Consider the following 22,453-nt stretch of genomic DNA (forward strand, 5'->3'; position numbering starts at 1 on the left):
TGGTTTGTCTTGACGAATAGCACATCGTTATAGAACTTTCAATTTAATGATTCTTTTGCTGCAAGGGCGTGCGGTTTACCGAAACATTATTCGTTTGGCGTCCTCTTTGCGAGGGAAGATAAATCCCGCAAATTGCGTCCCGACGACATCCGTTTGAACTATGAATCCCTCCTACGGTCGCAACGTAACGGTTGACTTCTTGCTTGTCTGTGAAATTATGTACCAAGGATAGTTTGACTTTTGCATAATTTCGCGGCAGCTGTTCCCGAACTACGATCGTTAAAATCGCGAGGGCTTATTTCACCGGAGTTGCAGCTTTTATTAAACGATTCTCAGGGTGCAAGCACGTTTTTAGGAACAAACTTTAGATGGGTCCTTCCCCTCACTGGAAGTTGGACGACTTTGCGACACTACTTGTGTCGTAAGTCATGCACGCTTCGTGCATGAATTGCTTCTCGAAGGGAACCGTTTCTGACGAGCCGTACACAAAATTAAAGTGTCATGTCTCGTCTGGCGCTCCTTATTGCTCATTTTCCTGTGACGCAGAAATAAGAGAAAGACGATATTTTCCAATTTATTCACAGTAACGATCTGAATGATAGATTGTCACTTCTTAAGAATTTCGTAATATTAAATGAATAATTATTGTGTGTCTAACGATTTTTTAGCAACTATTAACGTTTAAAGTTTTTAAAATATTCTGAACACAATTTGAATTGATATCAAGTGTAGAAAAGAACTATAAATCAATATAATAAAAATAGTTAATATTTTTAAAACTTGTTAAAACTTCAATAAGAATATAAATATGAAGAATAAAAATTTGTCGGCTGTATCTGATTTATTTTTAATGTTTTTAGCGGAAATATAACAATTATTACGTTTATAACTAGAAAATATTCCAAAAACAATTATTTGGATATCTAGTATAAAAATAGATTCCAAGTCAATAAGAAAAAAAATCAATACAGTTATTATTTTTATAACTGCAGTTGAAAAAAAATTTGGATATAAATTTAAAGAATAAAAATCTGTTAGCACTGATGCGTTTTTAACGCGACGCGACATATTTAGTGTGATTCCCCGTGAACACCATAAAGCTTATGGTCGCTTTTGCCTACCATGAAAGCTTAATGTATTTTCCCCATTGCTTTTTGACGTGCAAACTACGTAAACAACTTTCCTCCCAACACAAATTAATGTACGTCCGTGCGTGACGAATAATTTAATCGTCAACTCGTTAACAACGCCAAACTTATTCAATTTTAATTAGATTTTATCTCCCTTCATATTTAGGTGTTATTTATTTATTTATTTATTTATTTTTGAAAGGCAAGTTTCGTTGATGCGTAAGTTGGGCGAGCGCCGACTCCGCGAAACGCGCGCGCTACCGCTACCGCTATCCGTTTTTGATGCTGCCGATGCGTAATTACGCGCTCCTCGTTTGACGGCTTAATTGGACGCATCTAACGAAACCGCCGTTGCGGAGTTAGCGGATTTACATAGGACGTTACACGCCCCGTAATTTACACGCTTATAGAGGATATTTTATTAACAGCGTGTGCCGATCATTAACGATGTGTGCTCACCAGGCGAATGCACCTCTTTTTTTTTCTTTTTCAGGGAACTCAAATGCAGGAAGTAAGACAGGACGGCCAAGCGAGGAACTATCAGTCACAGGACGCCTACTCGTAATTACTTCATACTTATTTCATGCTCACGTGAATTACGATCCTTCTGTAAAGACGGGAGTGAAAGAGACCCGAGCGCTCGTTGTTTGATCTCAAATGTCATCTTTTCTCTTTCAATTTCGCGTTTATCTCGCGTTTATATCACTTCCCGATTGTTAACGATATTAATAAGTGTGTGCAACACTATCGTATCCGTGGCGCGTATCGTAATTACTCTCGAGATATTAAATTTCTTCCTATTGTGTTCCTGCTGTTGCATTCAGATCTAGCGGAGCGGTGCCGAGGACGTCGAAGATCGACGAGGAAAAAACCAAGTCACTCTCCAGAACTTATCACACGATTAAGGACATGATCTCGAGCCGCTTCGGGCCGAGTCGCAAGGACGTCGAGCCGGAACCGGAAGCCAGCCTGAACAACGTCACGGAGGAGCTGCGAAAGTCGAGCAGGAGCATCGACGATGACGAGGCCAGGAAGAAGGAAGGGATTTACGGGAAACCTCGAGCGCAGGAGCCGTCGGTTAATGTGCAACAATATTCGAAGAATGCTTACGGTAAGTTGGACGCGACCGAGCGAGATGCTGGTAAGGGCAATTAGGTGCGTTAAGACGCGATGCTCAGCGAGGTGCCGTTAATTAGCTCATAAATGTTGATGAATTAATTTAAGGTAAGAGCCTGTTGAGCGAAACGTTAAATGGCGGAGTTGCATGTTTTATAAATATCAAGCGACCTGTGCAAGCGTGTAGGGTAGCCTGCGTGCGGTGGGTCTTTTTGCTCCTGAAAAATGCACGAACTTTATACTTAATTGTAAAAAAATTAATAGCTTAGGTTGCTTCTTGTTGAAAAAGTATCTTCTATTATTAATGAACTCGTCTAAACAAAGTGGCAATCAATTATCTTACAGCCGAGAGTTAAAATAATTAATTACAATAAATTCGTAAAATGTGTATATAAATATAATATTAATTATTAAATAATTAATAAATTAATTGTGTTTACACACACACACACACACACACACATTGAATACTTTTATTTGTAATTATAATGTAATTAAAAATGGCAAGCGAATTTCATTCGTAATCTTCAAATCGCGACGTTCAACATGACATTACCTGTCACAGCTGATGACTGATGTAAATTTATTGGATTATATATATCTCTGATTTTTATTTAATAAGCGAGCTCACCTCGCCGTTTACTCGCAACTTGTCGCTCGCAACATGCACGCGACGTGGGACTTTCTTCCTTTTTTGCGCGACGTGTGTTATTCGCACTCGCTCGTTGTGCAAACCCGTAAATTCACATCGCACGGAGACGAGATCCTCGCACGCGCAATATCGTTGCCATTATTTCGCGATCTACACGCTTTAATACACGAGTAATATCTCTCCGCGTAATCCTTCGTTCAAATCGAGATTAGCGGTCGATAGACGAACGTGAAATTTCTACGAACGCGTATGTAAAATCAATAATTTACCACTTCTTAACCATCGAATAATATGTAGGAATAATTTGAAAGTATATAGTTAAAGTATTTTACATTTCAGTAAGTATAGTACATTTTAAAAAATATATAACGTTATAATCTTTTATGAGAGAGAAGAAAACGGACACGTTGGCACGAGAAAAAGTTACGTTTGCCGAGTCACAGCGAGTACTTGAAAAATATATGCATATGTATGTTGAAGAAAATCGGTGAAATCGGCTACAATATTTCATGCGGCTCATTTGACTATTTTCGACGATTTCCTTTGTGAAAAGTTTGTAATGTCCCCTGCAATTTCCATGCCCTTTTAGCATTTTAGCTCTTCGTAATTTCTATGACCCTAATAACGATTTGTTCACGAAACGTGTACTTCAATGTAGTTGGCACATAAATGGTGGAGAAACTTTCCTTTTAATTAACTTCAGTAGTGCGCATTGCATATTCATTCATTTTAGCATCCCTAATGGCGTTCAGAACGAGCATGTACGTTTATGATGCAACGTTCTAGTTGCACTTCAATTCTTCAGTGGGTATTGAAGTACCCTTCGAGTCTTCCACGTAGCGAACGATACATTTTTAACATGTAATTTTAATCAGAAATATAACAAGATAATAAAGAGATAATAATGTATTTAACGGAGAAAAATAATGATTTCTCTTTCTATGTATGTCACAAGTATACGATTAATCCGGATTAATCTTCTTTGTGTAACAAAGAGAAATAATATAGAATATTTTTTCTTTCGTTGTTCAGGTCAGTACGGCCACTCGTACGGCTATCAAAGCAACCAGCAGAATGTACCTTTACCAGGCCAACTGCAGCCGACCGCGACCATTCAGCCGAATTTACCAGGACAGAGCGCTCAGCTACATGTGACCCACCACACACCGCCAGGAGGAATTCAAACAGTTCATCAAACCCAAGTTCCTGCTTTCGGCCAAACCACGACAGGTGCGCAGCAGGTGCAAAATGTTACGAGGGAGTACATGGTTCCGACACCGGGCGGTATGACCGGACAGCAAATACATCAGGGAATCCATCAAAATCCCACGCAGGCACAGGTACATCTCGCATGATGAGAAATGTTCACGTCGATATACAGCTTCGCTAAAAATCGCTGCTAAATAAATGATGAGAAAATTTGACGTTAACGTTTCCCGCGTTCATGTCTTCCGAAAATCTTTCAGAGTAATAAATTCCGCAAAATAGAGAAGTTGATGAATTTATAAAAGAGAAAGAGAGAGAAAAAGAATTAATTGTATGTATTAGTACTAAAATTAAGAAATTTATTAAAAGTGGAGTATATCAATTTGGCTTTCGAGAGCTTTATACTTTAAGAAGAGCGTAACGAAGCAAAGTTTTTAAAATTATAAATAAAAATATTTTTTTTATTTTGCTTTTTAATTATATAAAATTAATATTGTGACGGCATGGAACAAAATTTATTGTATTTATTAATTCGAATTTATTGATTTAACAAAACCTTTTCACATTGTTTCTTCTCTTTTAAGATGTGACGCTCTTCTTCCAAAGGTGCAATATTATTCTTGAAATAAGAAATGGTTTTCTCTTTTTCCTCCGTTCTCTTAAAGTCCTATTTAGAAAAGTAAAATTTATTTCACTTAAACTTTTCCTTAACACAAATTTGTTAAATTGTACTTTCTGATAAAGATAGGCAGATACGTAGATTATATATTTCGCAGTGGTGCATAATATCGGTATTCTTACGAGAGCGGATATTCGTTATACGCGCAGGAAACGGGGACTCGCAGGCGGATGAAAAAATAAGTGTCTCATAACTTGTCACCTGTCTTCTCGTGGCATCTCCTTCATATAAATTCGAATAAAGTAACAACGTAGTCATCCAACCTATCGTGTCCCATACAAAAGCAACTACGCACCGGCAAACATTAAACGGCATAATGTGATATTCGAATGATAACACGATGTAACGTAGCGTGACACGGCTCGCAGGAATGTTCCGTTTGTAGCATGATTGATACTTGCCTAGCCGCGCGCCAACATTTTAGTTCGTTAAATAACGGTTGGTCTAATGATAGCGAACGCGTGTAACACGGCGCTACGGAGCGCTAAATCACCGGCGAACAGTGCGCAGTATATTATTCGTAATGATGCATCTCAACAGCTTTCTATGCTGTTGCGTACACGCGCGATGGGAAAGCTTCGAGAAAGAAGTCTGTAAAATTTACATAACCGCGCTGAAAATTGTATGGGATTACTCCTTTTTAATAACGCGATCCATGCAATAAAGACGATCGTTGTTGGTATATACTATCGCCGTATAGTGGTTGAATTAAGAAATAGAAAAGATGCGCGGAAGAGTCTCATTATAAAAAGTAACGACAAGTAAACGTTTTCTCATGTATAAAGTATTCACAATGAATATTAAAATAATAATTGTTTGTTGGGAAATAGACGCGCAAACGATCCATTTAACAATAACTTATTGTCGACCTTCCGGTCGATCAGTTTAGTAACAGGATAATGAATAAAACATTTTCGATTTGTAAAAAAAGAAGGTTGTTATTGAACTCTGAGAAGATTTGTCGTGTCGATACGCCGCGTCTCTAAAGGAGCTTTAAATTAAAGCTTAAAGTAGATACTGAAGTAGATTTCCAATACGTTAACGGTCGTAGAAAAAGCAGATAGGCATTCCCGACTTAACGATAGTCCATTGTTAACGAGCCGGTTGATTGGTTCAGGGACAAGGCACGCAATTGCAAAAACCGCACGGTTTATCCGTGCAGCAGCATCAAGTGGGCAACGCGATGCCGCCGACGAGCCCGAGCTTCCAGAGCTCTCAGCAGTTGCTTCATCAGAATCAAAATCATCACCAGAGTCCGCGATTCGCGCAGCAGCACGCCCAGAACATGCAGCAGCGTCAGCAGTTGATCCAGCAGATGCACCAGCAGCAAATGGCCGGCCAGCAGGGCTCGCAGAACGCGAGCGCGCGAAACGTGCAGCAGTCGTACTTCCCCAACAGCGTGTCTTATCAGCAGTATCAGCAGGCGCGACAGGCGATGTCCAGGTCGCAGATCGATCTTCCGAGCACGTCGAGACAAGGGCAGGAGCTCCGGGTATCGGGTCAAGAGGGGGTCTACTATCATTACGCTCAAGGAAGACCTCGTTACGGCGTTCCCCAAGTGTACATGAAGACCGAGGGCAATCAGGAAACGGAGTTTCAGAGGCGAAACTCTGCGAAGGGTATCGAGAAGGCGGCTTCGCAGCCGCAACTATGTTACGAGGACGAGCGAAATGCCGAGATTTCGAAGAATCCCGCAGAGAATATGAAGAACCTGACGGTAGATCCGCTGGATAAGGAGAGGTAAGAGAAGAGAACTGTCATACTGTAAAGATTTTTACAAAATTAATAAATATAATTAACAATAATATAACTGTAATTATAATGTGATATATAAAAGAAACTTAAAGTAGGATGAAGTGTGTATACTATTTGGGATTGGAAAAACTTGAGAAAGAAATCTCTCTAAGAAATACTATGCATTTTAGATACGAGATCACTGTGGAAGATCGAAGTCAATGTGAGCTCGGAAGAAACGGATTACAAAGAAACGAGGAGTACCGTCCGGAAACTAGCTTCGGCATTCGGAGAGACGAGACACGGACCTCGAAGAGGGAACAGGAGCAGGCATCGTCGAGTCAAGAGGGAGGTCAGGATTTGACGGAGGGAAACTCCGTGCAGAAGAGGATCGAAGAGTTGCAGAAGAGAGCGGAGCAGGAGGGTCATTTCAACTCCAAGCCACCAAAGGACGACGCGGACGGCTTAAGGGTCGGCCTGGCCACGAAAATGATCGGCGAGCCATCGAAAAGGCTCGAAGGTGGACAATATAGCGGAAAGGAGCCCATCGTGAAATCAGATAGGAAAGACGATCTGGAGCAGGGTATCGGCCGACTGAAGATCCAGAATCAGGGCTCAGGCTCGGATTACGACAAGGCCGGCCAGAGTTCTTCGAATGTCGATTCCGGAAGGGGCTCCGCAGTCTATTCGAGCGGAAGACGCCCGCCGCCCGATGATCAAACTTTGGCGCAAGGTAAGCATCGACTTTCCGATTTTACCTTGAACTTTTTGTTTGTAGTCGTCTTACTACAAACACATATGCTTTTCGATTAGTTTTTGCAGCGTCAGCTGTTTCCTACAAAAGAGCAAATCGATTGTTATATAATTAGTTTTAAACTTTCTCCAATAAAAGTAATAATAAAAATATATATTAACAATTTTTTATCGTTAATTGACCAAATTATGGATTTTTTATTTTTTCTTTGTTGTAAAAATATATTATCTTATTTCTCACATTTGCTGGAAGAAGTTCGTTAATATTTATTTATTGTGTTTAATGTTAAAAAGATATTAATAAAAAATATAACTGCACGCTTTGAAAAGAATAAAGTTTCTATTATATATTATTTTATTTAAAAAAATATAAAAATTATGTATCACTGTATTCTTTAGAAGAAATTTTGTAATAAATCCCTTTGTCCATATCAATTTACATAATATTGTAAAAAAAGTATGATTATCATAATTATTTAAATCATGTTTGAAAAATAATTATTTATCTCTGTTATATCTTTTTTTATATTCAAGCAATTATTTAGTCACTTTTATTTTTCTTCCGAAAAATTCGGAAGTATCGATCGCTCAGAGTCTGTGTGATTCATGTCTCCTTGTTCCTCTTTCACAGTACAAGATTCCGAATGGGTGGACATAGTGGAGTCGGAGTTGAGGAGTATTTTGGAGCCCAGGGACGTTCCCGCGATGGCGCACTCGACCCTGTCCGAAAGTGTATCCTCGGTAACACCGCCTCTACCGCCGTTGTCACCCCATGACAGCCCACGTACGCCGAGAAATCGATACTCAACGAGGTAACTTCAAACAGGTCCCTCTTCTTCATGCAACCGGTGTTACTTCCGGTCACCGGCTCGAGTCACTTCCGATTCTGTTGCCTTCCTCGCGTATCGAAATTCCGATATCGATGTCTGATCGAAAAGTGGCCTCTGCGGTATTAAAAATAAACGCCTTTCTCCGTTGCAACTCTTAAATTGTTAGTCACGCGAGACTCGGATGCAGGATATTGATTCGACGATACTTCAATCTTTAATTAAATTCTTAAAAGAATAATCTCACATATTTTTAATGAATTACTTTTATAAAATAATCTTCGGTTGCAAACGAATTTTAGTCTTTTGTATAACATTTTACTGTCGCTTCAAGTTCGAGTACTCTTATAGTATTAATAAAAATATCTTCGATTTAGTTTACCGTATGGATCGAAACCAAATTACAGCGATTATGGCAAGGCTATGGAAAAGAGAGGTTTCTCGAGCAGCACAAAACATCGTGGCGCTTCGACATCCAAGAAGGAAGCTGCGAAAAAGTTTTCTCATCGTGAGTTCTCTTACACACTGTATCATAACATTCGTTTCTTAATACAAATTTTCGTTTTAAATATTAATCTTATTATATATTTACTTTTTATAAATGACTAATATGACACCTGTTACTTTTATATAAAAAGTAATGATAATTATACCAAGATTAGAATTAACTATTGCAAATAGCATTAAATTTTTAATGATTAAACTTATATAATTCTAAAATAAGTAATAAATAATTTTATTGAATGTTAACTTTTTAAATCTAATAGCTTTGTATTAACGTATTCTTTCAGTTTTCGGAGTAGAAGCCGCCGATTTAACGTCTACCACGACAGGACTTGATTTGGATTCCATGTTAGATAGAAGTGACTCCGATCTCAGTACCACCGATGCAAGGACAATCAGAAAACAATTGGAGGGATTAGAAAATATGTATAGCGAAGTGAGTACGATATTATTTATTACGTATTTTTAAAATTTTATTTTTAGAAAATATTTTTATATTATTTAAAAGAACCATTCGTTCCTCTTTTTATTATTCCCTTTTTCTTTAAGAAAATAAGAAAATACATACAAAATCAAACATACAAATTAAAAAGAGAAGATGGAGTGCTTTCTATATTCTATAAAAATACTAAATCTGTTAAAAAAATTAAGACTAATAAAAACATTCCTTTTACTTTATTTATTATTTTTTAAATAGAAAAATATAAAGGCAAGACGCAGTACTTAACATTTATCTTACATGCAAATTAAAAAATAATAGACATCGCTTTCTCTAGTCGTGGCATTTAGAAATGGCATTATATGCTGAAGTTAACGGGAACATTGTACGCTAAAAAGTACTCAGGATGGCACTAACGTAATTAAATTTATTTCAATTTGCATGCGAAAAAATTGTCGCAGGTACTTAAATTACTCGGCGGGAGTGTGAAAAAGAGGCGGAAGGCAAGGGGACTCACTAGTTATGGTTCGGTTTCGTCGTTGCCGACGTCCTCTGTGTCGTCGAGGCCTGTCACGAGGCATCACGACAAACGTAGATCCCACGTAATTGATGACAGGATGAAGAAAGCCAAAGATATTAAGGTAAATAAAGTTCATTTTCATACGCACATGTTTGACGTTAATTTTTAATATTTAATCTAATAATTTTTATTAATATTTATTTTCTCACGTTACATCCGATCCGACCGAGAAATTTCAAATTTGGAACGCATTTATTGTCGATGTTTCTTGTCGTTATTTTTTGTAAGGAAAGAACATCGTTAACCTTCAAAATAATAATTATTAGAAAATCACTGTGAAACGTATTCTGATTGTTTAGAGCATCAACAAGCGTTTTCAGCGACTGGAGTCGCACGTGGTGACATTGGCAAGATCAGTGGCTCACCTGAGCTCGGAGATGAGGACCCAGCATCTGATGATTCAGGTGAGTGAACCCGGTTAACAACAGTTACGGCACGAAACGAGCTGGAATTTCCAAAGATTCTACTACTATCAGGTTTTCGCAGGAAATGGAGAGCATAAAGTGCGAGATTGCGACCCTCAGAACGCAAACGAACATGGCGATGGTGAGGTCGCAGTCACAGCCCCTGATCAAGGATTCGGAATTGCCGGCGCTTTCGAATCCCTCGAGAGTGAAGAAACTGACCAAGTTCTTCGGCACGGAGCCACCTCTCATCAGACTGTTCCTGAGGGAACTTGGGTATGAGGTATGTGCCATCGTTTGCTATGCGCGGTTTTGCGAAGATGAGCGACGAACAGATTCCTCGATCAATCTGAAATCGTTTTTTCTCAGACAGAAATATCGACGCATCTTTCTGAATTATAAATGTTTTAGCTGAAGGCACCCTTGCACACTACTATATTCCTTGATCGAAATTTCTGTCTTTAATGACAATTGTAATTCTAGAAATACGCGGCTGCTTTTGAGAAAGAGAAGGTCGGGATGGTGGAGTTGCCTTATCTCAGCGAGGAAAGACTGCAGAAAATGGGGGTTCCCCTGGGTCCGAGGCTGAGGATCCTACAGGAAGCAAGGATCTCGGTGTGCAAAGATCCGATTTACGTAGTATAAGTTCTCCGGACGGCGCGCAAAAACGTTTCGCGACGCAAGCAGAGGGAATCCGTGGATAAAATGCGGACAAAGAGGAAAATGAAGAACGAAGGTCTAACGGGGAATATTCGTTTTGTGCCGTCGACCGATGAACGCGTTAAGACGTTCCTCGAGGCGTTTCTCGCAAACGAACTCTCCAGCTCGAAAACGGTCTGTTTGAGCGACAGCTCTTTTACCCGTTTCAATCGATAGCTGTTTGAAAGCTGCTCTCACCAAAACGTTGAAATTGTTTTGCTACGTCTTTAGGTCGACAGATTTGGTCTGTCGCGAGTTCACCGCTGCACATTACTAATCCCAAGAGGCAAAGAGATCCGGCAATACGTAGACAATTCATAAAGTAATAAATTAACGTAGAAGCGCTTTTGTACGGTAATAATTATAAAATTTTGAAAAATTAATTTCTGGAGGCAAATTTGCGGCGTTTAAATAAATGAAAACTCGATATAAAAAACGCTGTGAATACAAAAATCGAAATGAAAAGCATGCTTTACAAACGTTGTATTGTTTATTGTTACATCATAAACGGTATTTATAAATTTTCCAAAAATGCGCTACATATTGATCGCTTCTCAGCTACTTTCGAACGTATTTGTTTCGGATATATTTATATGACCCAGATATTATCGTAATCATTCCTAGAATATTTCGCATTTCCTCGTTATCGTAAATCGATAATGCGTTTCTCCGAATATTGCGAAATAATTGGCTTACGATCGAAGTTATGCTTGAGATTGAAATAAAAACTTGAAAAAAGAAACGTCGATATTATGAACTTTAGGTTATAAACTCAATGTTATTTATAAACTGTTCTGTTGCATTATCGAAAAGATAATAACGAATGAGCACCAAGAAGAAGTAAAGGCTCGGACATATAATTATATAATATTTTTAGATAATTTTTAGATAAAATAAATTGCAAATTTGACACAAGTTTACTGAGGGGACCAATCAAAATGTAAATATGACATACTATCGATATTATCGGTGGTGCTAGGCGACCTATCGTTCTTGTGTTGCACAAGAAAAGGAGAGCGGAGATACAAAGATGATCCACGAGGATCTTGACCTCTCTCTCGTATCGTTCGTTAAATAATGAGATTACTATGTAGATTTAGATTATACGTGCGGGTTGAAAGCCGACGTTACGGCACGCTCCGTGCGCGGTTATTCGTGGCGCTGATAAAATCGACGATTAGACCCGAGAAGAGCCGCGCACATTGGGAACAACGAATCTCACACAAGTATGTTTGCCAAAGAGACGTACGGACATCGTGTAAGTGGTATGGCCGAGATTTTTTCCATTATACATATTTCAATATATATTTTACAATATTTTTGTTTTCTTTTTTCGATAACACCGCACGTTTTCGAATATCGATATCTACAATTATTGCATTGCAAGAGCCAGCTAATTCTGGGAAGGGACGCTGCTATCTTCCGCGAACTCTCGGACATCGTACGTATGTAAATGAAATTTGTAAAACGTGAAAACAGCGGGACAAGAAAAAAATTTTTTTTTCTTATTGCTGGATATTTCGCATTAATTTAACAAGTCTCGCTTTTCCTTGAGATAAATACAGATAATTGATACGGAACAATTAGATACATCTAATAATAGTGTAAAATGCATTTTTTTTCCCGATATATTATTGGTCGCTTCATATTTTCATTATCCGAAATTTCGGTCGCATGGCAGCATGCGCCGCGTTATGTCGATACCAAAGAATCGATACCTGTTCCCTTGTCGCGACGACGACAACGCAACGATAATCGCTACTTGTGATCGCGGGTCACAGGACCGAGAAGACACGCCACTTTGATACTTGAATAAAAGATGTATTCTCTGTACTCTCAGTCGAGAATACACGGATTGTAGACGTAGAGTTATTAAGCGATAATATATGTATCATTAATGCATTGTTTATAAAATGATCTGATTATGTGCGACTGTACTTCCAGCAAAATTTGCTCTGATTAATATATTAAGAATGGTGGACATATTAAGCTTAGCTGGTGCTACGTGTGTCTCTATTTTCACTTCTTCCTCTTTCACAACATATTGAGTATTGTACAGTCAATTAGTTCTCTACAAATGTTTCTATTATTATTGTATTATTAATATTATATTTCCATTTTAATATTTGTATTATTATTAATATAATAATAATTATTATATCACGTGTTTTGTTAAATTTTGTATTTAATAAATGACATTGCAGGTAAAACTACTCCTGGATTTACTTAATACCGATAAATTTCAATAGGTGCATGATGTTAAGCGGCTTTCAAAGCCGCTTTGTAGAGGGGACATACTAGAATTAATGGGACGTTGCAAAGCATTTGCAGTTTCGCCTAGAATTGATGCTTGTTAACAGAAATATCGAAATAGCAACCGTTTTCGAGAATTGCTATTGAAAGTTAAAATGGTATTAAAGTGTTTTAAACTATCTTCCTCTCTCTATCTCTTTATATATATGTATATATATCGCATCATATATTACTATTAAAATTCATCATCGGTGTGACAAATTCAGCGCGACCGAGCTGCTGTCGCAAGACCGGCGAAAATTCGTGTGATTTACGCGACATATTTTCTGAACTTTTTGCCGCGACCGGTTCCTACGTGAATCAACCGCCTCCAATTGAATAATTGCGCATTAAGTGTTACAACGTATGCCGTACGGATCGAGCCAAGTGTTCTGTTATTATGGCCCCTGACCTCGGGCCGCGCCGGTAATCGGCGCTCCGAACAATAATTATTTCGCTTACGGTTATCCTTGATCGATTGTAATAAGGATCGGAAGTCCCTCCTTCGCGCAATAAGATTTTAATTATCGGAAACTACGCGCGCCTCTGACGGTTATAATCACCGCGCTAATCGTCAGCTGCAATCGTCGAGTTCTGACGGCGGAAACGTCTCGACGAGCGGATTCGCGAAAGTAGGATAACAATGTGTTTCATTGAAGAGATATGTTGCGTAACACTCTTGCGTTAATAATTGATGAGATTTTTTGTTACTTTAACATTATAAGCAGATGGATTATAATAATGTATCATTGACTCAAAATAAAATTGCACGATTACGTTATTATCAGCTATATAAATTGACGAAAAATTTACATCAGATGCATCTGATTTTCTAAAGTGCTGTTAGCATGCACAAAACAAAATGAAACCTGTCAAATTTTTGTTTATCTTACTTATTTCTTATTTACTTTTCATTTTTGTCACTAAATGTTGGTTATATGAAGTAAAAATGTAAAATATTGAATAGGTATGCTTTTGGAGACTGGCACGTATTTAGCAACTTTCCCGAAATTTTAATGGAGACAAACTAGATTTGAAAAAGTAATATTTTTGATAACGTGCTTATTTGTGCGTTTTGCGTGATAGAAATAGTTATTTTGAAAAAATTGTCAATAAATTTAATTTTTTAATTATTAATATAGCATACAGATAATATTAATCAACAATAATATGTTAAATTATTATAAAAAAGCTAATTTAAAATCTTTTTTAATCTAGAAAATGGACAAAATATCAAGATAAATAGAACTTTAGTGGCTTTCAAAATTTTTACTTCAATCAGTGTTTACTGGAATATACCATTTTGTAATCAAACAATGAGTGAAATTAAAACATCAATCCCCACGTCTTGACGTTAATCTAATCTAACACGGTCAGTCTCTCGTCCAGCTGTGCTTACTATACCCTTTAGTTCAGCAAGCCCTGTACAAGCCACGAATATAATTATCGCAGGCGCCGCGGGTAGATGTAAGAGTATGAAGATAAATGGAACAGATTAATTCACTCTCGGCGAATAAATTTGTAAACACGAGAAGCGATTAAATGGACAATTGTCTAATGGAACGTATAAACTGAAATTACAAGAATCGTTCGGTCGATAAAATTTAATTGACGGCCAAGTGAAAAATAATGTTATCGATTATGCGCCCGGCGAACGACCTACATTCCTTTTCTTTCCCTTTTCTTGTCAAAAACAAAAAGAATCAATGCAATTGTGAGTCTAAAGCGATCTAAAGGGATCGCGGCTCACACGAGCTCACACGTCGTCGCTCGGCGCGTATTGTAAATTTCGACAGAATCGTCGGCGAGACCGTCTTCCGGCCACTTTTATCAGGAAATGCACAATTTAACAATTGTGGCCAATTATTTTTCTAGCGGTCTCGTCTTTGATTGGACATCTGAGGCCGCGCCACATTGTGGGCCTTTGCGTCGCACGGTATGTCACCGTGTGTGAACTGAACGAACGTCCGTGCATTGTGTCGACTCTCGCATTATGTCTGTCCAAGGATGTTTTGCATACAGACCGAATTATACGGTCGCAGTATTAACTCTTCTGCTAACAAAATACTCTGCAACTTTCATTATTGCCGGTAGATGAATGGAAATATCAACTAAACCGTTTCGCGTCACCGTATTTTAAATGCAATTGAATTATAAACAGATCAGAAAGTCACAATTAAAATGAAATAAAAACATATTTGGAAAAAATTGTTGTATATTATATATGACAAAAATTTTTATTAACCCCTTGGGTACATTTGATGACTGAGACTCGGTCATGCACTTGTTTTTGCCTAACTTACGGATGACGAGTCTAATTCGTTATTCAAATTAGGACAAAACAAAGAACGCAAGAATTTTTTCAAATAAACCTGTACCCAAGGAATTAATATATAAATAAAATAAATGTGTATCGCATCATTTGACATTTCGGAGATATTTCCTTAAATATATTCTTAGCAATTTCTCTTGAACAGAAAGGTCGTTAAAATACATTATTAATTTTTCGTAATGGTTATAAATCTTTAACAGATTCACGTAGATAGATCTTACTTCGGAAATTACAAAATTAAAACACGTGCGATCAATTTATGTATATAGACTTCACTGATGACATTTCGGATAGGGATGTATTCCGCATGAAACATTCAGAAAGCAAATCCTCTAGCTGACATAGAAGTAGATTTACTTTTAATTACGCAGAATGAAGATGAATGAGAAGGTAGTATTTTATGGCCCTTGTAGATATAATGGCTTAATTAAGGTTTCATTATACGTACTTCTTCCCTTTTCTTTTTTAAACTTGAGTGTATTGTCGCACGAATGTGCATTTTAAAATACTTTTGTTGTTTATTCTGTTGTACACAGTTTGAATTAAGTATGCCAAATATTTTGAAAGTTACTAAAGTTCTGTTTATCTTAATATTTTGTAAAGTTATCTATTTTCCAAATTAAAAAAGATTTGATATTAGCATTTTTGAATTTAGCATATTATATATATTATTATTACTTAGTATATTATTTATATGTTTCATTAATAATTAAATAACTAATAAATGTATTGACAATTAATAAGCATAGAATTTTCTAATGCCATCTTTTAAGCGTGCTGACACCTCAACAAGTCTAATACATGCCTCTTTTTCAAAGTTTTTATATAGAAATAGTTATTCGATAAAGATAATAAATCGATTGTAGTACTATTGTTAATTTCTAGTTTGCATTACGCGTATTATAGATGTTCAATACTGCAGTCTATATACGGAAGAGTTACGTGTATGCACATACATTTGCATATATTCTGCAATATTTTTTTCGGTATTTTGAATAAATATATGTATAATTTTATAACTAAACTTTGTGTTTTTATAAATAAAATCAATGTTTTAAATCTATTTTTTGTGGAAAAGGAGACTGTTTCTGCTCGATCTATTAAACAGTGTGGTCACATTTTTATAAATAATATTCTAAATAATATTTAATAGTTTTAAGTCTACAAAATTAAACAACACATTAATAAACGTAATCATTAAGTTTTCAATTTAAAATATTGATTATTAATAAAGTTATTGTACAAATGAAATGTAAATGAAGGGTAACACCACCTTCTCCTCTACTATTCTATTTTGTTCCATGCATATTCACCTATTATAACAGCTTTACTGAGATTGCCAACGGTATTATTTCATGAAGATGTTATTTACGTAATCAATTTATACAAATTAACTTATATAAAATAATTATAATGAATTATGAGAAGTGCAAATCTTCTCTTATTTTTTAATAAATTATATAATTTTATAGGTTCTCGAAATAGTATATTGTAATAGATTATTTGTTATTTAGAAAAAAAAATTACTAAATATTCTATTTTTAAAACGTATAAGATATGTATATATTCAATGATATGGAAATAATAATTTTATATATCTAAGTAAATTCAAACTTATTCTTCAATGCTACTACTATTTGTAAAACTGAAATTGCATTCAATTTGCTAAGAATTTCTAAACGTTAAAAAATCAATTACAGACAAAATTAATGACAATTTTCCTGAAAAATTTCGTTTTTATGATTAATAATTATTTTAAAAGCGATTTCAAAAATAATGTTTAGTTCCATTGTTATTTTCAATTTATTTTTTTATTGGGGTCTTCTAGACAAGCATTTAATAAGGCTTAACGTCAGAGTTAAAAAAAATTTTTTTGTTTATTTACAAATGTTGTATATGGAAGATTTTATTTTTATAAGTGATTAAAATAAACATTTTATTCGTATTTAGTTTATCTCAATATTTCTATAAATAGAGTTTATAAAAAAAATAAGTTAAGTGAGTGTTTTTCGACTTAGGTACTTTAATAATATATTTTTATAAAGCTGTTCAATTATCGTCTGACAAATATTCACCATATTTGACATAAAGACAGGTACACAATGGAAGACAGCGCTATTGATATGAATATATTTATTTTCTTAAATTATTAATTATCGAATTATAATCATTAAAAAGGATGATACATTGAAGATTTAAGAACAATAATTTCATTTTACCAATTTAATTGGGAACATGAAACAGCACATTTGATTCTGTTCATTCCACAGCTTCCATTTGAGATCATACGTTCGCTGCAATAAAAGATGAGAAAATAATCTTTAAACAATAATTTAAGATAAATTTGCTTGCTTCATATCAAAAATGCTTATTCATTATAAATTTTTTTCTACATTTTGAATTAGATTTAAGCTTCATGTCTTTACATCGCTTAACACCTTATTATTTTGCCAGAAATTTCGTAAAAAGTTACAAATACAAGATATCAACAAACTTGTAAAAAAGTTTATTACGATGGAATTGAAATGAGATCGAAGCATCACTTACCGCAGGGAATTTTTTAGACATAGGTATTGTTGTTATGAATGATTGCCTTTGACCAGGAGCGGCTGGGCAAACTGTGGATGGGCATGCATCGAGCGGCATGCCCAAGAATGGCAAATCCACGATCTCAGAAGCCCAGTATACCCTGCTGGATAATGAACCACTAAACTCTGAAATAAAATATATAAAGTTAATATACGTGTAATCGGTTCTAAGACTGATATGCTGTTTTAAAAAGTAAAAAACGCCCTTCGATTTAAGAATTAAAATAAAAATATAAACCAAGAACATTTTTCATTTATTTTATATAAATGATTTTTTAGCTTTAATACAATTTATTTTATTAAGTTCGCTATTGTATTGGAGTTTGCTATTGATTCTTTTATACGTCTTATCGCGAGGGAGATAATTTATATTAGAATTATTGTATTGGTATTTTTTACTGGCAGTACTATTTCAAAAATTATTATGTTTCATGTTTTGCTAAAAACACGTCAATAGGATTTACAATAATTTTTTTTGCGATTATTATTTGTTATATTACACTTTGCCAGTCTCTTACATAAATATTAAACTAAATACAAAATATATAAGCGTAGTCATAAAAAGTACGACCATTTTTGTACAGAGTTTGAAAATATCTACCCTGTTTCTGCGATATATCTTCGTTACTAAAATATATATGCTGCTTTAAATATACTTACGGGGAGTGTAGTCGAAACTTATGCTTGCATTGTGACCTCTCTTTAAAGTACAGGGCTTTCTTTCGTCGGCTTCTCTACATGGATCAACACGTACTTCATGTATGGTACATTCTTCAGTTTCTTCGGCTGAAACAGCAAGTAATAAGATTTCATAGCAAATTTACTTGTATGAAGCTGCATTTTTTAATTGTCGCATCTTATAAGAAAAAGAAAGAAAGAGAGAGAGAGAGAGAGAGAGAGAGACTCTAAAATCTAATAAATTATGAAAAAAAATATATTACCTATAGTTAGTTTTTGATTCATCGCTCATTTGCAAAGATTAATTATAAAAAAAATGTATAGTAAATCTCTTTTGAATTTGCTATCTCATTTTCTTGCGTGTTCCTCCATGTTACTTACTATTTCTATCTTTTTATCTTTTAAACTTGTCATCTGTGTCACTCTTGTAACCAACTGTTAATCAATTGAAAGTAAACATTGTTTATAAATTGACAGTTTGTAGTCACGTTCAGCAAAGTATTTGCAATTGTTAAAAGTTTTCCAAGCTGAAACAGGAATATTCCTCTAAATTTAAAAGTATAATCCCAATCGCAGCGCAAAGTTCTTACTAACAATTTGTAAGTTTGATTTCTGCTGAACGTGGCCTATATGCTGAATAGGAGGAAATTTTACTTGCGCAACACTTCTTACGACTTAAACAGCCAATGTTTACTTTTAAATTATCATTGTGCGAATACGTCATATGTAAAAGCCTCGTTTTTTTTTTTTTTTTTTAAGAAATAACGAGATAAGCAAGCGTCAACTTCAGTAAAACAGAGAAAGAGAAATACGCGCGCAATGGCGCGGCACGTGTCTCATTGACGTTATAATTTTAGCAGATCAATACAAACTAATTCGAAACTGCTGAGTTTCTGCCCAGACGAGGCAGAGTATTTTTGTTTCTTCCTTGCATCCTTCTGTGATATATACTGGACGTTTGGCACATTTCTCGCAGATGACTCGGTTATAAATTGCAAGTTGGAAAAACTTTCTCGAATACTCGATAAACATGCGTAAAAAATTTATAAAACATAAAATATCCCGTACAACATATTTCTCCTATGTCGAAGTTTTACCGCTTCATTGATTCACCGTATTTTTCTCCCAGAGATATTTTATTCGAAAAGTTTATTTGCTCTCTTTCGTGAATAGTAACTTGATGCTGTTCTTGTTTATAATGTTTCTCATGTATATCGAATATTTATGAGGAATATTAAACTCACAATTAGCTTCTCTTCGTGATTCATTTCTTTATATATATATATATAAACAGTTTGATCTTAGGTATTCTAAAATAGTTTAAAAGATAATTACCCACATTAATTCAAACTGGAAACTTCATACGGCTATATGTCAGAAACATGTTTTGTTTCAAAGACACAGGGTATCAAAGTTAAAGGAAAAATTTCGTTTTCTTCAAAAATGTATGGCCTCGAAAGCTTTTACGTCTTGAAACACAAAGTTTTATCAAAATAATACGAGTGATTTAAACAAAAATTTTTCTTGTTCAACTTTGACACCTTATCTTTGAAACTAAGCCATTTCATATGGTCATGTAAACATGATAGGAAATTTTCGACTTGAATTAATGTGAGACAAATTCTTTTAAAATTATGTAGAATATATTGAAGTAAAAAAGACTCTGTATTATGTATAAAGAAAAGTTTTTCTCTTATTTTACTACCCAACATCTTTTTGCGTTTTGCTTCAAATTAAAATTAAACATTATACCGTTATCAGATTTGAGCAGTATTATATTATAAATTAAATTTTAAATAAATATATTATGGGTATATCATCTGCTTAATCAAATTTATCTGGACAGACCAGGCTTAAGGCGCGTCTAATAAAAATTGAGCTCACGTAAATCCTTAACCAAATCTTTGAACAAGTATAATTTGATGGCAGTTTGTTAACTAAGAACGTGATCCTCTTTCTTTCGCAATGTTTGAAATTAATTTTATGCAGAATTAAAAACTCACATTGCTATATATTTTTTTTAATACATAAAAATGACGATATAAAAAATATCTCGCGGAGAAAAAAGGTTTGTAATAGAATGTAAAACGTGATTTTGTGCAGAAGATTCATAAGTCATGTAGCAAGTAAGAAAAAAAGACGAAGATGAGGCTATTTAAGTCTAGCGGTCTCTTCTTTGTTTGCATAGAAGGAAGGATTATTGCTTCAATCTTGGTCTTTCTTTCTCGCTAATCATAGTTCATGGGTTGTTTATGGTTTAAAATAGCTACGCTTACTACAATGACATTTAGCACGCTTTAATAAGAAAAGAACATATAATTTCAAATTCTATGATAAGTTATTTATTATTAATCAGAATTTTTGTAAATTTACGAGATCTTGTGTATTGTCGAAAACTTTTTATGTGTAAAAATTTCTTGATCTCTTAGATTCAATTAAATAAATTAATCAATTTTTTGGGGATATTTAAGTATTGATCAGATGATTAATCTAAAGACAATAATTTGGAATTTGCGTTGTTCGCTTATCAATTCATGCCCCGAGAGAAAAAATTGTTTGATGCAAATAAATATGTGTATTAATAATATTCAAATAACTATTTTATAAACCAGTGATACTGCAAACCAGAGTAATATTTATCATTTATTTATCATACAAACAAGGAAAATTTATTTATGAAACGTAAATAAGTTACGTGAACGGTACTAATAACGTATTTATTTAAATCAGTCTCTTTTATCACTGTGTTTTTGAAATGTAAGATAAATAAGTTAATGCCAACAACAAACAAATTTCAGTTTTCATAATCAAACTTTCTTTTAGCAAGAATTAATTTTTCGATCATTACAAAAAAAATGTATTTGAAAGAGATCGCCCTGACAAAAGACATGATACATATTTATGAAAATCAATAAGTAGAATAAGTTCACGGCAATGTGTCAGGCTCGTAAATAACCTCGCATCTTCGAAATATACGATATCGCTGTATCGAAGGTTGAAAATAAAAATGTGCGAATAAAAGTCGTCTACGAGTTATTCCTGCTTCAGATACGCGAGGCTTATTTACGCGCGCTGTCGAGACATCGCAATCACGTTAAACGAGAGTTCGTCGCTCCGGGAGCGATAAAAGCACGCTATTACTCGTATCTATGGAACATTTTACAACACAATTTAACCCCATTTTTTTTTCAACTTCCGTCGATTACGTGAAGCGCGAGCAAGGGTCGTCGATGACATCACGAGCGAGAAACGTGCTGTCACTTCTGTCGCTATTACGGAGGTCGCCGATAGATCGCCGCGTCGTTAGTGCCGTTTAATTAAGCAAATCGTGATCGCTAATTAAAATAGTGGGGAGGACACTTACAGTCGGTTGGACACGGTGTCGAATGTACGACTTCCGCGTAGACCGTGGACAGGGCCAGGATCAGGACGGCAGCGGTGGCGAGCGCGATGTTTCGGTTCATCTTCGTTGGACGGTGGTTCGTAACCAAGTGAAAGAAGGTCGATGTGAGGGTCGGTTCATACATAACGCAGATAACGAAGCGGAGACTACGTGGGAGGGTGGTGGGGCCATAGGTCAATTGAGATAGCGTCTTGATCGCGATGGAACCTATGCGCGCGACGCGGCCGCGTCTCCTTCTCCGTGGAATCGAGTCAGAGAGTTCCGGTCCACGATTTCGATGACTAAACAGCCAAACGTTTTTCACGATAACCTTCGGTAGATCGGATGTTGAAAAATTTTATAAAATTTTTATTATATTTGTTTTTTGTTGAATATTTTTGTCAAGTTGCTGAATGATCAAACGCACTTGATCAAATGCACTTGATCAAATGCACTAA

The 22,453-nt window shown here is 35.4% G+C and overlaps 2 protein-coding genes across 7 annotated transcripts in view; one reads left to right on the top strand and one right to left on the bottom strand.

The window, feature by feature from the left end:
• Positions 1-12,712, top strand: part of LOC105208288 — a 79,177-nt gene extending 66,465 nt beyond the window's left edge. For 4 of the 6 annotated variants that reach the window (XM_011178107.3, XM_039453546.1, XM_039453547.1 and 1 more), the window contains 12 exons: positions 1,624-1,691; positions 1,955-2,241; positions 3,931-4,238; positions 5,901-6,523; positions 6,709-7,250; positions 7,902-8,082; positions 8,475-8,605; positions 8,889-9,037; positions 9,502-9,681; positions 9,920-10,024; positions 10,107-10,307; positions 10,508-12,712. In XM_011178107.3, the coding sequence (XP_011176409.1) occupies positions 1,624-1,691; positions 1,955-2,241; positions 3,931-4,238; positions 5,901-6,523; positions 6,709-7,250; positions 7,902-8,082; positions 8,475-8,605; positions 8,889-9,037; positions 9,502-9,681; positions 9,920-10,024; positions 10,107-10,307; positions 10,508-10,669 (2,937 nt within the window). In that variant the 3' untranslated portion in view covers positions 10,670-12,712. Of the gene's footprint in view, positions 1-1,623; positions 1,692-1,954; positions 2,242-3,930; positions 4,239-5,900; positions 6,524-6,708; positions 7,251-7,901; positions 8,083-8,474; positions 8,606-8,888; positions 9,038-9,501; positions 9,682-9,919; positions 10,025-10,096; positions 10,308-10,507 lie in introns of all 6 variants that reach the window. The other 2 variants (XM_011178108.3, XM_026134712.2) reach the window with 2 other exon arrangements.
• A 4,751-nt stretch (positions 12,713-17,463) lies between these two features.
• LOC105193603 (MD-2-related lipid-recognition protein) lies at positions 17,464-22,155 on the bottom strand. Its single transcript, XM_026134710.1, has 4 exons — positions 21,978-22,155; positions 18,596-18,721; positions 17,895-18,061; positions 17,464-17,641 (listed from the first exon to the last, which is right to left on the bottom strand). Exons 1-4 carry the CDS (start codon positions 22,138-22,140, stop codon positions 17,558-17,560), a joined length of 540 nt encoding a protein of 179 aa, XP_025990495.1. The 5' UTR covers positions 22,141-22,155; the 3' UTR covers positions 17,464-17,557.
• Between the last annotated feature and the right edge of the window lie 298 nt (positions 22,156-22,453).

Source organism: Solenopsis invicta, chromosome 9 (assembly GCF_016802725.1).
Source record: "Solenopsis invicta isolate M01_SB chromosome 9, UNIL_Sinv_3.0, whole genome shotgun sequence".
NCBI classification, from domain to species: domain Eukaryota; kingdom Metazoa; phylum Arthropoda; class Insecta; order Hymenoptera; family Formicidae; genus Solenopsis; species Solenopsis invicta.